Source organism: Telopea speciosissima, chromosome 1, assembly GCF_018873765.1.
Source record: "Telopea speciosissima isolate NSW1024214 ecotype Mountain lineage chromosome 1, Tspe_v1, whole genome shotgun sequence".
Taxonomy (NCBI): domain Eukaryota; kingdom Viridiplantae; phylum Streptophyta; class Magnoliopsida; order Proteales; family Proteaceae; genus Telopea; species Telopea speciosissima.
This window is the reverse complement of record NC_057916.1, coordinates 14,071,721-14,088,927: the sequence shown is the minus strand read 5'-3', so window position 1 is coordinate 14,088,927 and position 17,207 is coordinate 14,071,721. Positions and strand designations below refer to the sequence as shown.

Genomic DNA, 17,207 nt, shown 5'->3' with positions numbered 1-17,207 from the left:
CTATAATATAATAGTGAATCGCGTTCAAATTATTATTATTATTTTTTGGTAATAGGTTCAAATTATTTGATGCCTTAAGAGACTACGTCAATAAGAATTTTTTTTTTTAAAATCACTTTAATTGTTACACTTAATTTAAAGAACTTTTGGAAATTGTAAGGGAGAGAGTTCCCTACATTGTCATTGAGGAGAGGAATCTACACACCACACCAATGGGTGTCTTGAAAAAGGTATCATACATATTGAGCCTATATTTTTGGGTTTTAGACCGACTCATCAAGGGATTCTTGGTATTCCCTGGATCGGCTGATTCGATATGATCCTTGCCATTTTTTTGGGGTTTTTGTTCAAAACCCTTTTTTTTATTTTATTATCGATTTGTACTGATTTTTAATAATTTATTAATATTTTTTACCAATCCGAAAAATCTAGATTTTGATCATTTTTTACCGATCTGGATTGGCATCGGCCATGATCAATCCCGAGTCTAATACCTGGATTTTGATCCTTGCTCCCAAACAATAAAAAAATCTCATCTGATGTAGCATAAGTTTTTATTGGTCCCACGCAGATGAGGGGTTAAACGATCAATCAGCGATCTCTTGCCCCCTAATTATTATGAGAAAAAGGAAGAAAAAAACTACAAGTAGCGCCTCTCTCTCATACGCACAGCTGCTAATAGTCCAAAAGTCTAAAATGCGTCTTGCAACAACGAAGGAGTTTTTTAAATGAAGAAGTAGAAAGCTGAATAAATATGAACTTTCCAGCCTACACTTGGAAGGAGGAGTTAGTAAAAGCCAGCTTGACCCGTTCCATTCCATTCAGATTAATAACCAGAGAAGGGGAGAGAGAGAGAGAGAGAGCAGAAGACGTTACTTACAAACTCTTAATTGGTACTGTCTAAATTGGGCTCAGACTGAAGAACAGGAATTGAGAGATAAGGAACTGATTCCATGGGAGAAGCGGCCAACGCCGGCAGTGACGGAGCAGCAGCAGCAGCAGTAGGTCTACCTGCTGGTGGAGGAACAGAGTGTCAGTCGAAGCCGTCGTCGGCGCACTTCGTGTTGGTGCATGGAATAGGGCACGGGGCATGGTGCTGGTACAAGATCAGGCCCCTTCTAGAAAGTTCCGGCCACAAAGTCTCCTGTCTCGACCTCAAGTCCGCCGGAATCGATACTTCCGATGCCTCCTCTGTTCTCACCTTCCATGATTACAACCAACCTCTCATCGATTTCCTCTCCGCCTTGCCTCCACATGATCAAGTATGTACTTCTCTTACTACTACTTCAAATTAAACCTCCTCCTTCTTTCCTCAATTATCTGATCATATCAAGCACCCCTCCATCTTAAATTCTTGTTTCTTTTAAGAATCACAGAAGACAGAGGATAAGGAAATGAAATTAGCTAGCCATGAATATGATAGATCAATCATGAAGCATGCATGATGCAAGCTTCGTGGAAATCAATTAAATCCTTTAATCTATATACTTCAATGATTTCATGAATTTAGTTAATTTCTAATTGGATTAATTGTATCAGTGAATTAATTATACAAATTTCTAAAAAAGAAGAAAAAAATTTGAAATTTTGGTCAATGGATGATGAGCAGGTGATACTGGTGGGGCACAGCGCCGGAGGGTTGAGCGTGACTGACGCAATTCATAAGGTTGGGAAGAAGATCCATGTCGCCATCTACGTCGGTGCCACCATGTTGCGTTCTGGCTTCTCCACTGACCTTGATGTTCTCCATGTATGTATCTCTCTCTCTCTCTCTCTCCAGATTGTCCTCATCCTCCTTGGTGTCTCCGTGCTTTATTATTGTTCTTACCAACCAATCTCCTCTTCTCTGCTTCTGTACACGCACTGTCACACTTCTTTCTGAGGAGAAACCTATAGAGAGAGGTAAAAGTCTAAATATAGGATAGTATAAAAAAAAGAAGTTAAGAGTTGGGGATTTTGAGATCGGGCTACTCTACCCGTCTACCGCGCAGGGGTGGGCCAAATATCTTTTGGCGCAGCTTCAGAGTTCACCTCGTGGATAAGCTCCCATTTGGATGATGCAGATCGTTGTAGCATAGCTGAGCATGGTGCCTATATGATGGACAAGAGGATTTTTTTATTTTGAATCTAAATTTTCAATTCAATCCGCACCATCCAAATGGAAGCTCGTCGCTCTGGTACCGCATCAAAAGATGTATAGCACACCCCTATGCCTTAGAAAAGCCCGATCTGAGACTTCTAGTAAATATATGCTTAAGTGTTTAGGAGTGATAGTAATTATTCCATCTTAAAACCTTTGGATTAAGATTTTTTTTTTTTTTTTGAACTTATTTGATGGGGTGTTCTCTATGGGGAACATAACTCTTGTGTGCGTGTGAAGACCAATGGGAGTAAGAGTAGAAGCATCATGAAGGATGTGATTTATGCCTTTTATAAGGGGTAGGATTTTCACCTTTTATAGGAGATAGGACGGTCATTTCAATCCTTTCTCCCCCCCCACCCCACCAAATTATGTCTAGGCATGGGCAGTAGAATCCCACTGGCCAAAGAGTACTTTTCTTTTTTTTTATTGATATATAAGATAAGGGGAAGAATTCTCTATGGGGGAACGTGGCCTTTCATGGGGGGGGAGGGCGTTCATTTGCCCCGCCCCACAGAAAACTTTCATCCATATGATGATTAAGCTAATTAGACTCCACAGAATTGTCTTTAAATCCGTTGGATTGGAATCTGCCATGAAGCCTCAATCTTTGACCACCAAAGCATGAATCCAAATTCTTACATTCCTAATTCCGGCTAGAATGGAAGAGTTGTGGGGGAGAAGCTGAAGCCTCCCAAGTTGCCAAAGTGCCAACCAATGCCAGATTTTTTCGGGTCAAACACTACTACTATAGTACTATATTAGAAGTTTGACTTTCTTCTTTGTCCAATTCACGCAACCAAAGTCAAAACTGAATTGAAGGAAGAAGTTGAATAGTCGACGGATCTGAATGTTTTTCCCCCTCATTCTGGGCTTTTTTTTTTTTATGAGCTGGCTGGCCCAATAGGCCCAATTGATTACATAAGCTCATAATTTAGTAGACACATTAAATGTACTCGTATGCCCCATAAGATTATATCTATTGTTTATGGGATGTCATATATATAGATGAATATACAAGTTACTAGTATTAGATAGAGGGATTAAGTTTTTTTTACTTCACCTGTGGATGTTTTCTCCTGTGGAGAAGAGAGAATCTCCTCTCCATTGACCTTTCTCCATAATAATAAGATAGAAAAAAGAAGGCTGTGTGGCGCCTGCACCAAACACTAGAAGGGTAAAATATCTCCCCTTCCTACTCGAAATGAAAAATTCCACCCATGTTGGATGCTCCTATGTGCTCTCTCTTTTGGCCCCCATGTTGGTGTAGAGCCCATGCAGTCTGGGAGTGATCCCCCTCCCCACATGTTTGAGTGAATCTCCATCAATACTAATGGATATTTCTTCCTACACCCTCTAACATAATGAGCCATAGGCCCGCATTGACTCTCTCTCTTTCTTTCTCTCTAATTGGTGTAGGAAACTCATGCAGTAAATATACAAGACCAGTCGGTTTATTCTAACCAGAGCTCCAAAGTAGCCAGAGAAGTATAGCTTAACATCCCTAATAATATACTACTATGCTCTTCAAAGCCCGCCTGAGCTTGGACATTAAATTGTTACGAACTTATGTGATGTGTTTGTTATGTATTCTAAGTTGATTTTGCATTCTTGAGTGGTAAAAACAATTATTTTTATCATCCGATAATGCGAAATCAACCTATAATTCATTCCCTATCTTCCATTTTAATGATTTCTTTGACGATGAAACAGGGTGCACCAGATTTATCCGAGTACGGAGACGTATATGAACTAGGGTTCGGATTGGGACTGGATCAGCCTCCCACCCGCTGCATTATTAAGAAAGAATTTCAGCGCAAGCTCATGTACAACTTGAGCCCTCTTGAGGTATACTTCAAATTAACAACTTTTATGTTTTTTCTTCTGAAAAGAGAAAAAAGGGAACCCATATCTATTTTTAGACCCAGTTTTAAACCGGACCGTGGCACATTTTTGGTTTACTGTCTATTCCAATTATAAAAACTCTGGTTCTAGAATTGATAGAGCTTCTCTACACCAGTGATTCAAGAGGAGACACTATTAACAAATATTTTTGGTTGGAATTTTGGGTTCAGGATTCAATCCTAGCGTCAATGCTATTGCGTCCGGGACCGATCATGGCCTTACAACAAGCACGGTTCAGTGAAGGACCGGAAACGGACCAAGTGAAACGGGTTTACATCAAGACGCTGCACGATCGTGTTCTTACGCCAGATCAGCAAGATGAGATGATTAAAAGGTGGCCACCTTCTCAGGTGTTTGAACTGGAGAGTGACCATAGCCCCATCTTTTCCACTCCCTTTGAACTCTTTAGCTCTCTCCTCAAAGCCTCTTCGTCTACCCTTTGCAATTAGGTTAAGTTAATTTGTGCACACTACCTCCCAACAATTAATCTTCATAATTTTTTTTAATTAATGAATTCTATGTTTATGGATTTTCTCAGTAAATAATTCAAAGAGAATGTATTCTACTTGGAAAGCCAGAAAAGTTTTCATCTTATTGGTTACTATAAGAAAATAGAGGGATCACATATCATAGTTTTCCCTTAAAATTGAATTAATCAGGGCAAGGGCCCAAAAAATAAATTATGATCATGAAAATTTCAATTTGTTCATCCACCCTAATGTAGCGCTTGAATGGACCGAACCAAACAAAAAAAAAAATAAACTAATAAATTTTAATAGTTTTTGTTATTTAATTATTATTATATATTTAAAAAGGTGGACCTCAATATAACGATAAGGTTATTCCATTGTGATCTATTGGTTGCAGGTTCAAGTCAGGAAATAACATGACCCTCCCCAGAACACTAGGCACGCCCTTAATCATTTAGTGCGGAAAAAAAAAAAAATTCAAATATTTTCCAGAACTCTTTTGTTCATGCATATTTGTAAATTCAAATTCTACAAGAAGATATCTAAATCTTTAATCTGTGGTTTATCTACTAGATTATTATTATTGTGAGAATGATTAAATATCATTCATTAACTACTTCCTTAGACAAACATCAAAGTCCAAAGTTACAGCCATTAGGCAGACCTCTGTACATTTTATTCAAACAAATCCAAGAGCAAAAGACAGAAGGAGCCAAAACAATCCTAGGATTTAGGAGTCCCTGTGAAGAAGAATCATAAATTACTCATGGCCACACCCATTTGGGGTATATAGTAAAGGTCAACAACTGATGGGCCCTCTTTTTGGTGGGCCCATCCTACCCTTATTCCCTCCAAATATATATATATATATATAGGGGTCCACAAAGTGGGTTGGGCTCCTCAAAACAAAATCTAGCTTGCAGGGACCACCTACAATCCTTCTTATTCTTTATAGGGTATACTAGACCATCTTGAATTTCTTTAGGTTAACTCAAAACATAATAATATAGAAGAATAAGGTGCCCAAGCAAGCCATATGAGCAATCACTCACTATTTAATGGTCTAAACCAAGGGATCCAGAGACAAAGAGATAAAATTCAAGCTTTCTTGAGAGGGGTTTATAGTTTAATGTGTTGGTTTGCAATTATACATACAATAGTAACATCATTTGTTTGTATGTCAGTTATGGCCTCATTTGCTTCAATGGGTAAAATAGTGGAAAATAAAATAAAGAAAAATATTATTTTTTGTTTATATTATTAAAATTTAAAATCATTTGGACCTTTGATATAAAGCAACAAAGGAAGAGGAATCTATATACTAACGGTGTGTAATAGAATCTTGCAAACATGTCAAAAATAAAGATTGGATCGATCGAGAGTAATCTTGATTTTGATCAATCTGGCTCGTCTGATTCTTGTATGAAAACTATGGTTAGGACATGTTTTGGTTGATTTTCCATTGATCTTGATTGATTTTGACTTATTAAACTCTGCTTGTAGACTAACATCTTATTGATCATTACATCTTCCTCTCTACATCTCCACTATTCAATGTCATGTTCTCTATTATCATTAAACCTTTTCTCTTTTAACCCAAAAAAAAAAAAAAAACTAAACCTTTTTCTCTCTCCCCACTTGCCACTACAAGCCTGCAACCAACAAGCTCCTACTATTGATCGCTTTCCCTGTGGCCACACACAAGGGGACAACTGATCACCACACATCTATGAACTCCTCATTGGCCCCTGCACTGGTGACAAATCATATATATATATGATTTGTATGTTGAGAGTTTAATGAGTTGTATGACAACTATGAATTGATAGTTTTAAAATATTTTATCAAATGGTTGACTATGTTTTTATATATTTATTAAGATAGATATTTACTATATTATGTTTATTTTAATTGATATGATTTCTTTGGGTAATAAATATGATTCTTTTCAATAAATTAATATTTTACATGCTCTCATTATGTTTGCTGAATGATGTACATGTTTGATGCATATTGAATATATACTAGTATTTTTACTTATTATTTAACAATAATCATATTAAAGTACCAAAACATTTTTTTATAACAATTATTTAAAAAATATTATTGAAGTCTAAGTTTATTCGCCCAAATATTTCTTTTCAAATAAATTAATTAACTCGAACAAGAATACTTAGAAATGGAGAATTTTTATTGGAAAAATCTTATTGTAAATTTGTAATCAAAATAGGTGGAAAAAAAATTTGTAAGGGTCAAGAGATCATTGCCTGATCACGTGGCCCTTGCACCAGCGCGCATGGCGCACGTAGAAGGTGGGATGGTAATTTCATGCACTGTTGTGTCTGGGCACAAGATTCCAGGATCAAGCAGCATTTTTTTTTTCAAATTGTAAATCTTACTCTCCCCCCCCCCCCCCCCTCCTTTTAGTATACATATTTCTTTTTTTTTCCAGTGAAGATAAAAAAACATCCAAAACAATAAAGTCTTGTGAATGATATAAGGGAAGGTTCTTTATGCCAGTGGCATAGAGGAGTTCACCAATGAAGTGTGGTGGAACGGTTTCGTACATAAGAAGAAGACATAGAGGTCAATTCATATAAAGAAAAGAGAAAGGCGTGGACATACCCTCCTCCAGCCGTCAAGAACATTCTCACATAATATAGTACGTAGTGAATCACTTTCAAATTTTTTTTTTTTTTATTGTTTATCAAAAAAAAGTTAATCATTTTATTTGTAACAAAATACAACCATATATCGTGGGGACAATTATTTCGAGTTGTATAGCAGATGTAATGTAATCGATGACAAACACCAATTTCTAAGGATATCCTCTTGTCCGGCCTACACATATATCCTAATTATTGTATCATTAACATTCTCACATAATATAGTACGTAGTGAATCACTTTCAAATTTTTTTTTTATTGTTTATCAAAAAAAAGTTAATCATTTTATTTGCAACAAAATACAACCATATATCGTGGGGACAATTATTTCGAGTTGTATAGCAGATGTAATGTAATCGATGACAAAACACCAATTTCCAAGGATATCCTCTTGTCCGGCCTACACATATATCCTAATTATTGTATCATTAACATTCTCACATAATATAGTACGTAGTGAATCACTTTCAAATTTTTTTTTTTATTGTTTATCAAAAAAAAGTTAATCATTTTATTTGCAACAAATTGCAACCATATATCGTGGGGACAATTATTTCGAGTTGTATAGCAGATGTAATGTAATCGATGACAAAACACCAATTTCCAAGGATATCCTCTTGTCCGGCCTACACATATATCTTAATTATTGTATCATTAACATTCTCTCATAATATAGTACGTAGTGAATCACTTTCGATTTTTTTTTATTGTTTATCAAAAAAAAGTTAATCATTTTATTTGCAACAAAATGCAACCATATATCGTGGGGACAATTATTTTGAGTTATATGGTAGAAGTAATGTAATCGATGACAAAACACCAATTTCCAAGGATATCCTCTTGTCCGGCTTACACATATATCTTAATTATTGTATCATTAACATTCTCACATAATATATATAGTACGTAGTGAATCACTATCAAATTTTTTTTTTTATTGTTTATCAAAAAAAAGTTAATCATTTTATTTGCAACAAATTGCAACCATATATCGTGGGGACAATTATTTCGAGTTGTATAGCAGATGTAATGTAATTGATGACAAAACACCAATTTCCAAGGATATCCTCTTGTGCGGCCTACACATATATCTTAATTATTGTATCATTCTATTCTATTTAATTCAATTCCTTTCAATTCAATCCCATTCCAATAATTATTCGGAAAAAAAAAAATGCTGCCCCGGTCAGATAACCCCTGCACCCTAGACAAATGAGCGTGAAATATTACCATCCAATCCCTTGTGAAATAAAAAAATCCCATTCATGTAGGGAAAAGAACCCTACATGACATCCTGGTGTCTACGTACAAAAGGAGGTGCAATGACAGCCCTACCCAGTGGATGTAAAAGATCTGTTCTTGTTGATGCTCTTGGACGAACTATGATTGGCCCTTGCACCATTGTAGGCCATGCTGCCAGGCAGAGAACTCTCTCGTAATACTATATATAGTAAAAAAAAGGAAAAAAAATACTACGTGGTCATAGACTCGCAGCACATGGTCTCTACACCCAAACGTAGGCCCGCATAAAATGACTGTCATGACCCCATGAAAATTAGAAATTTCTAAAGACACGATAATCATTTGACGTGGCCACAAGGGCACGCACGGCACTCGACCAGGTAGCTTTGTTTCTCCCTTAAAAAACCTCCAAACACATATCTCTCTCTCTCTCTCTCTCTCTCTCTTCAAGTCCTAAAATGTGTCTTGCAACTATAAATGAGTTTCTTAATTGAAGTGGAAAGATAATGAATATGAAATTTCAGCTTACACTTGGAAGGAGGAGTAAATAAAGCCAGCTGGATCCGAGGTTACAAGAAGAACAAGAGAAGGAGAGAGAGCAGAAGACGTTAATTATATAACTGTAATTGGTGTCTGAAACTCTGAATTGGGCTCCAGATTCAAGAACAGAAATTGAGAGTTGAAAGAGGGAGAGATTCCATGGAGGAGACGACGTGCAACAACGAGAGTAACGGAGGAGCAGCAGCAGCAGCAGCACTAGCTGATGGTGTAGAAGGAGAGTGTGAGTCGCAGTCGTCGTCGGCGTCGTTGCACTTCGTGTTGGTGCATGGATTAGGGCACGGGGCATGGTGCTGGTACAAGATCAGGTCCCTTCTCGAGAGCTCCGGCCACAAAGTCTCCTGTCTAGACCTCAAGTCCGCCGGAATCGACCCTTCCAATGCTTCCTCCGTTCTCACCTTCGATGACTACAACCAACCTCTCATCGACTTCCTCTCCGCCTTGCCTCCACATGATCAAGTATGTACTACCACTACTTCAAAAATTTCCCAAATCAGTTCTTTAATTTTCATTTTTTTTTTTTTTTCCCCTTCAATCGATCTGATGACTTGAATTAATTAGCTAGTTTCTAATTGGATTAATTGTGTAACTCAGTGAATTAATACAAATTTCTACACCAAAAGAAATGTTTTTTTTTTCTTTTTTTTTGAAATTTTGGGTCACTGGATCGATGATGATGATCAGGTGATACTGGTGGGGCACAGCGCCGGAGGGTTAAGCGTGACTGATGCAATTCATAAAGTTGGAAAGAAGATCCATGTCGCCATCTACGTCGCTGCCACCATGTTGCGTTCTGGCTTCTCCACTCCACTTGATGTCCTCCATGTATGAACCTCTCTCTTTCTCATGTTTTCCTTCAAAATTATTTTTTTACTATTTTACCCCTTGTTCATACATTTCACCGATATAATGGGTCAGGTATCGATATTGGTCACCTTCAAAATCTTGCAGTAATACAATATCGATTTATTGTATCTGACGATTTGATACCGATACCGATACCTAAAACCGGGGTTAGATTGGAATCTGTATTGGGGCTCAATCTTTGACCCCCAAAATATGAATCAATGCTTAAAGAATTATTTTTGAAAACCCTTATACCCTTACAGAATTTTTTAGCCAAAAGCCACAGATGAAGCAAAGGTGGTTGGGTGGTGGTGGTGGTGGTGGTGGTGGTGGTGGGGGGCGGGGAGGAGAATAGTCGTCAGATCTGATTGTATTTCCCTCATTATGGGCTTTATGAGCTGTGTGGCCCTATAGGCCCATTGGGTACATAAATTCATAATTTACTAACCAGTAACCACAATTACATTACTTCTATGCTCTATATATAAATTTGATGGGAAAAGGATCTCAGCTTGGTGTTTTTTTCTATGCCTTCTCATAGGGCATCGTAAGATGACACTTCTGTTTCCTGAGTAGATACTCAGGCATTCTCACCCATTGGCCCAGACACTTGTGTAGAGATCATACGACCAAATAGAGATCTCTTGCCCACATTTGATTATCTCGCTTTGTTTTAGTACCCATAGAAAAAAAAGAAGAAAAATAATATATCTATGGTTTATGTGATGTCATATAGATGATATAATAGTTACTAGGATGTTAGGTACTGAGTATTAAATATAGAATTAATTCACCTCTGGAGAAGATAGAATCTTCTCTTTACTGGTGAGGTCACCCAGTGATTGAACTTCCATATTATTATTAAGACAACAGATCGTTGCTGGTCGCATAGCCCTTGCAACAGTGCGGGGTCAATGAGAGTGGACATCAACATAAATGGGGATTTATTACTTATTGGGGGTGGGACAATAATTTTGCATGCTCCTGTGTCTGGGCAAAGGGTCCACACGATCAAACTGTTATCTTTTTTCTTTATTAATAACTCAGGCCACCAATTGTATAGGGTCAAAAATACCTCCCCCACGCCCCTCTAATAATCAAAGGGTTTCTGAAATTCCAGTTTTTCTTCTTCTATATTCTACTATCAAAAGTTTTATAATTTGAGTCTATCAGGTATTCTACAAAAAGGTATGGATTAGAAAGTGAACTCTGGAAATTTCTTTGAAAGAAAACAATATAATTATAAGCACAATGCCTCGCCTCTAATTTAATTCTATAGAGAAAACAGATAGATTACATCAAAGCTGCACCTTCGTGGTTTCTGTGATGTCCATATTTGTTGCGCACATGAAGGTAGATGTAATGATCATCCTGCCCCCTGAGTGACAGGCCCATGTGCCTGGGTACAGCCTGCACTACGGCACAGAGAACATTCTCCCTTAAATGTAATACATGTATAGCAAGTGTGTTAATTTTCTCCGTTATATTCAACTCTCATCTTCCATGTTTTTTAATGATTTATTTTACGATGAAACAGGGTCAACCAGATTTATCTGAGTTTGGGGACGCATATGAAATAGGGTTCGGATTGGGACTGGATCATCCACCCACCAGCGCCATTGTTAAGAAAGAATTTCAGCGCAAAATCTTTTACCACTTGAGCCCTCTAGAGGTATACTTCAAAACTTATTTTTTTCCTGTGAAGTGAAAGTACTTTTACAATTTTTAAAGGAAAAATTTTCTTTTTAAGTGTCAATCAAGACATGGTTTCTAAAACTGAACCAAACCTGTTGTCGAACCAACCCTTTTTTTGGGTTAAACACTTAAACCGGAGTGTGACACATTTTCACTTCGCAGCCTGGCCCAGTTTCTAAAACTATGGTGCTAGAATTAATTGATGGAGTTTCTACACCAATGATTCACAGAATTTCAGAGTGATTAAAGAAATATTCCTGGTTTGCATTTTGGGTTCAGGACTCAATCCTAGCGTCAATGCTAATGCGTCCAGCGCCGGTCATAGCCCTACAGACGGCAAGGTTCAGCGAAGGACCGGAAGCGGACCAAGTGAAACGGGTATACATCAAGACAGTGCATGACCGAGTTCTTACGCCCAAGCAGCAGGATGAGATGGTTAAAATGTGGCCACCTTCTCAGGTGTTTGAACTGGAGACTGACCATAGTCCCAACTTTTCCACTCCCCTTGAACTCTTTAGCATTCTGCTCAAAGCCTCCTCTAGGTCTACCCTTGGCAATTAGGAAGCTTGTGCGCAGTGCCTCCCAACAATTAATTTTCATAATTTAATTTTGGGTTTTAATTAATGAATTCCATGTTTATGCATTTTTTTTTCCAGTAAATAATTAAAAGAGACTGTCTAAATGACGAACACCAGTATTGGTGTGTATCGCACTTGTAATCTTCTTTTGATTACCCTTTGTTTTATTCACAGTTCTTTAAATTAAGATAAAAAAAGGGATTCTAAAATAATTTGAAAGTGATTTGTCATTCTTATTTCATTATCAAGATCAAATTACATTTGCACATTTTTTTAGTACATATGTAAAATGACAAGATTTACCTTCACTCATGGCCGCAACGTAGGCTCATGTTCTCTGTGCCGCAGTGTAGACTGTGCCCAGACACATGGACCTGCCACTCAGAAGGGCAGGGTGGTCATTGCGCCCACCTCCATGTTTCTGGGCGCAATTTGTGCCCCGGCACAGAGAACATTCTCCCTAAACAAAATGTGTTATACTAGATGGGCAAAAAAGTAAGCAGACAAATTATTTAACACCAGCCTCACTACAACACTATCTTAAAGGGATTTATACTACATCAAATCCTTTAGACCCCCCACCTTTGTAGATAGTCATTTTCCCCCCATTGTTTCTTAATCTATGAATGAACTGATTTAGATCCTCTATTGCGGAGCTGCCCAGTAAGACGGTATTGCCGAGACACAGCGAGGCATTGAATGATCGCCTTACCCCTGCTCGAGCAAGGCCGCAGAGGTAAAGCAGTCATTCACCGCCTCATTGTGTCTCGACAGCAGGGTCTTAAAGCTCCTAGATTTGATGGTTTTCAGTTATGTTTTTATCATCAATATTTGGAGGTTATTAAATGTGATTTAATTAAGTGTGTTTTCTAATCTCATTTTATGCTGGGGAAGGATCAATTTGTTATTTGCCTCTTTGCATAGGGGAGAAAAAGAAGAATCTAAAACAAAAAAAGACCATAAAATTAAAATGGAGAAGTTATTCTAATGGGGTTCTCCTAAAAACGCTGTCTGTTCAATATCTGCAGCTAGTGAATAACAAGCACCCTGTGTAATATTCAAGTTGGGCTAGGACGGGGCGGGCATCTTACTTAAGGTAATAAATGATCGATTTATCAAGATTAATTAAAAATTCATATTGAATAGTTCGTATTTGGAACCTCAGAAAGAGAACTAAGATCGAGGAAACCAGAGAAAGAAATCAGGAGAGGCAGACTTACATCAATAGAGCAGTTAGGTCGAAACGTGAAGGGAGCCGAGGAGCTCGAGATCGAATAAGATTACAGGGGAAATCGGACTCTATTTTCTTTTCCCCTTGACCTAAAAAGGAAACTATATCACTCCATCTGACATTTCTGTCTGTCTTTCAGAGTGAGTTGTCTTCCTGATAGATCGATTTACTTTACTTTTCTCCTCTATTTCTCTCTCACTGTACAATCTAGGTCACACACAACAGAAAGAAAACGAAACGAAGAGCATTCTCCTGCTGATTGTGAGTTTCTTATTACTTACTGGTTTTCGTTTCTTGGCTGCAAAAAATGGAACACAAATGCATGGAATGCAAGCATTGGCAAGAATATTGGTATTGGAACGATCTTGAAGCCACTCAAATCCGTTTCTGCAGGATTCTCACACCTGATCTTGGATTGGTACATTTTCTAATCTTCAATTTTATTAGTTTCTTGTTTGATCTTCATTATTATTTTTTTTCCCTTTCTTTTCTTCCACAAGATCCAATGTGATTCTTCCATTTTATTCTTCTACCTGAAATTGAAATGGGTTAATTAATTTCTTATATATCATTACTTTTATTAGGTTATTCCAAGAAATATTGTCTCCAAGTTCAGAGAACAACTAGTAAAAAAAACTGTAACTCTTAAGAACAGTATGAGTGGTAAATCATGGAGCATTGGAGTAGAAGAAAGAGGTGAAGACTTGGTTTTTCAAAAGGGTTGGAGAGATTTTGTTGGTTTTCACTCTCTGAAGACAGGGGACATTCTTATTTTTCAGTATGGAGGGGATTCCACTTTCATGGTTTCTAATTTTGATGGTGAGAGTGGGTATGAGAAGGTAGTAGGCCTCCCAACAAACTTGCAAACAAGAAGGGAAACTGAGATTTTTGAAAGAGAGAGCAGGAAGAAGAAGCTTGGTGGAAAGGCTGCAGAGAGCGATTCAATGAAACAGTACCACCGACGACGATTCACTCATCGTATCTCAAGATCAGGTCAACAATTATTCAATCAATCTACCACTCTATTTTATCAAATCATCCAAGTTTGATTCTTTTACTGGACCCCTTTAAGCTATTAATATTTAATGGAAACATAATCTGCTGCTGCAGATACTCGTAGAAGGGTCATCAGTTTCGGCAATACCTAATCTTGGTAACTATCCTAAACACCTTATTACATAATTCCTAATTAATTTTGAGAATCACTTGGATAAATTACTTCTTATAATTTGTTACAGTTTGATCTTAATTATGAGTTTGTGTAGAGTTGGAAACAGGGGAAAATCGTGTATTATTTTGTTATATTAGGGGGAAAAGAAAAGATTCCCATGATGCCAGTGTTCTACCCATTTTACTGTAGCACCCCTTCTTGAAATCCCTAAAACACCCCATATTTGCAGGGTTGCGTAATTAACCCCCTACAATGCCCGAAACCCGAAACTGCACACGGGCATCGGAGGCAACCCTTGCCCTGTTTGTTACTATTGTCTTTCTTTTCAGAATTCAGAGGATTTTATAATTGCATAGTAATGTTTGATATGCATCATGACCTACCTTTTGGTTTTAAACTGAGAGAGAAATATGCTTATTATAGGTTTTCTTTCCACTTTGGTTTTTATGCTTATTATAAGTAACAAGATAAAAATATCAGGAAATTTATTAGTATGACCTTATGAGGCATGAGTTCTAATACCATGACATCTGATAGGACAAAATTGTCACTTCCTATACTTTCAAGGCAACTTTGCAAATTGCAACTTTTTTTATTCTCTACTTGAAAAGAAAAACAAAAAAAAATTCCATCCATTTATTGCTGTACATTTGAAGGAAAAAAAGTAGAGATATTGTCTCTATAATACCATCTTATGTAGCATAAAAAAGTTTGAAAAAAAGATTATCATCAGATTATTGTTATGGTAGAATAATTTTTTACTGTGATTACTGTGGTTGTTAATGTGTGTCTCACAATAGAACATATCATCATCATGGTCTGCATCTTAGTATCACTTTTGTCCATGTGGTCATCTGCTATAGGGATTAGAAGTCTAAAACAATTCACCAGTGCTGGTTTTAAACTTGGCTCCTCTAAATCAATCTTTGAAAGATGCAAAGGGTGTTCAGGTATTAAAATCTCTCTATTAAAACAAGTCCATGTACTCAACTATTCAGGAAACCCTTAAGACATTGTAAAGTGAAACTACACATCATCATGTTTTTGGCTTTATCATGTGCCCTTTCTTCAGCAATTGTCTTACAAGTGATGCTAAAGTTGTTTGCCCTGAAAAATGTGAAGTTATGCAGTAGTAATGGTGGTTCTGACTTCAAATAGTCGATTCCCTTCGTGCTCGTGTCCCAATTTCTAACCATTGCAGTGGGAACTTTTTCCGTCATCTATAGATGGCTTTCTTTTGTCACCCACACTGATGAAGGTCTCTATGAAAATGTATCTTATGTTTATCCATATCTAGAATTAGAATATCTGCAGTTGAAAATCATTTATCAACCATTTGGCATCTTCTCTTCATGTTTTCAAACAAGCATTTGTTTTTTTTTTTTTGAAACCATTCCACTTGTAATTAATATTAATTTCAGCCTAAAATAATGGAGAAGAAAAGTATGTGGTTTACATTCCAATACACAGGGAGGGTATTTGATTGAATGTAAGTATGAAAATTGGCACCTGACTAATCCAGTCCACTCTTCTCTTGATACCAACCATCGAATTGGGATTCCCAGATCACTTTTCTAGTTTTTATTGTAAATTGACATGATAATTAATCATATATAGTTTCTTTTGCTGTTCATGTGTATAGAAAATTCCTCTAGTATTATGGGTTGCTAGATATAGTGATGGAGATGGACTGAATGGAGGATGAAGGAATTTTGTGTGGGATAATTACTTGGAAGAAGACGATGTACGCGTGTTTCAGCTCACCCAACAACATGCAGGAAATGAAAACATGAAGACTATCACCATGTAAGTTAAGATATTTTGAGTCCTCAAGAAACTAAGTTGAAAAAGGTTAACTAACCCCACATTTTAATTTTATGAGACTATTAAATTGTGGACATTTTGGATGATGGATGTAAGTAATTTTGTATACCATCCTGTATTAGATACTTTAATATATGTGCAGTTTTTTACTGTTTAGTAGAAAAAAAGAATTTTGAATTGAATTTACCAAAACCCCACAACCCTTTACCAACTGTTTGATAAAATGAAGAAGCTGGGTTTTAGGTCTGACCAGTGTGCAGATTCAAGAGTTGTAGGTCTTTTGTCTGGAGATGCTTGCTTCTCCAGGGAAGAGGAGTTACAGAATTGTTGAAGAGGACCCTATCAAGGGTATACTGGTCATAAAATGACTCAATACCTCATACGGTTGGTATGGGTGCATTTGTTATTATTATTATTATTATTTTTAAATAAGGGGCATGAGTAATTATCCAAAATTGACAAGTGTTTTTATAATTACATGATATTGGCCGAGACCGATTCCCTCCTCTCTCTTGAGGTTGAGGGTGTCAAATGGGAGAGTCCAGCTCACGTTTACGTATGTGAGCATAGTACGAGAACAGCTCCCAGCTATTCAGATGGAATCCATTCTGTGGGATCCCACATGGAGTGGATTCCGATCCCACAGAATGGATTCCATCTGAACAGCTGGGAGCCGTTCTCATACATTCACGTACGTGAATGTGAGCCCAACTCCAAATGGGACGGTTCTGGGGAATTGGGATGGTTCCTTAATTACTGGTTCCAATCCCAACAGGGTCAATCTTAGAATTGTCTCATTTATTAAATGATCCATAATTTTGGATCTGTCTCGTTTAGTAATGGGATGATAGACACATAGGGTGCTAGCATACCCAGACTAG

The 17,207-nt window shown here is 37.2% G+C and overlaps 2 protein-coding genes across 2 annotated transcripts; both read left to right on the top strand.

The window, feature by feature from the left end:
- Positions 1 to 953: 953 nt before the first annotated feature.
- LOC122661405 (methylesterase 17-like) lies at positions 954 to 12,127 on the top strand. Its single transcript, XM_043856820.1, has 5 exons — positions 954 to 1,262; positions 1,610 to 1,750; positions 3,854 to 3,988; positions 4,216 to 4,494; positions 12,084 to 12,127. Exons 1-4 carry the CDS (start codon positions 954 to 956, stop codon positions 4,492 to 4,494), a joined length of 864 nt encoding a protein of 287 aa, XP_043712755.1. The 3' UTR covers positions 12,084 to 12,127.
- On the top strand, positions 8,881 to 12,121 carry LOC122656733 (methylesterase 17-like). Its single transcript, XM_043851368.1, has 4 exons — positions 8,881 to 9,440; positions 9,666 to 9,806; positions 11,365 to 11,499; positions 11,802 to 12,121. Exons 1-4 carry the CDS (start codon positions 9,123 to 9,125, stop codon positions 12,081 to 12,083), a joined length of 876 nt encoding a protein of 291 aa, XP_043707303.1. The 5' UTR covers positions 8,881 to 9,122; the 3' UTR covers positions 12,084 to 12,121.
- Positions 12,128 to 17,207: the final 5,080 nt, after the last annotated feature.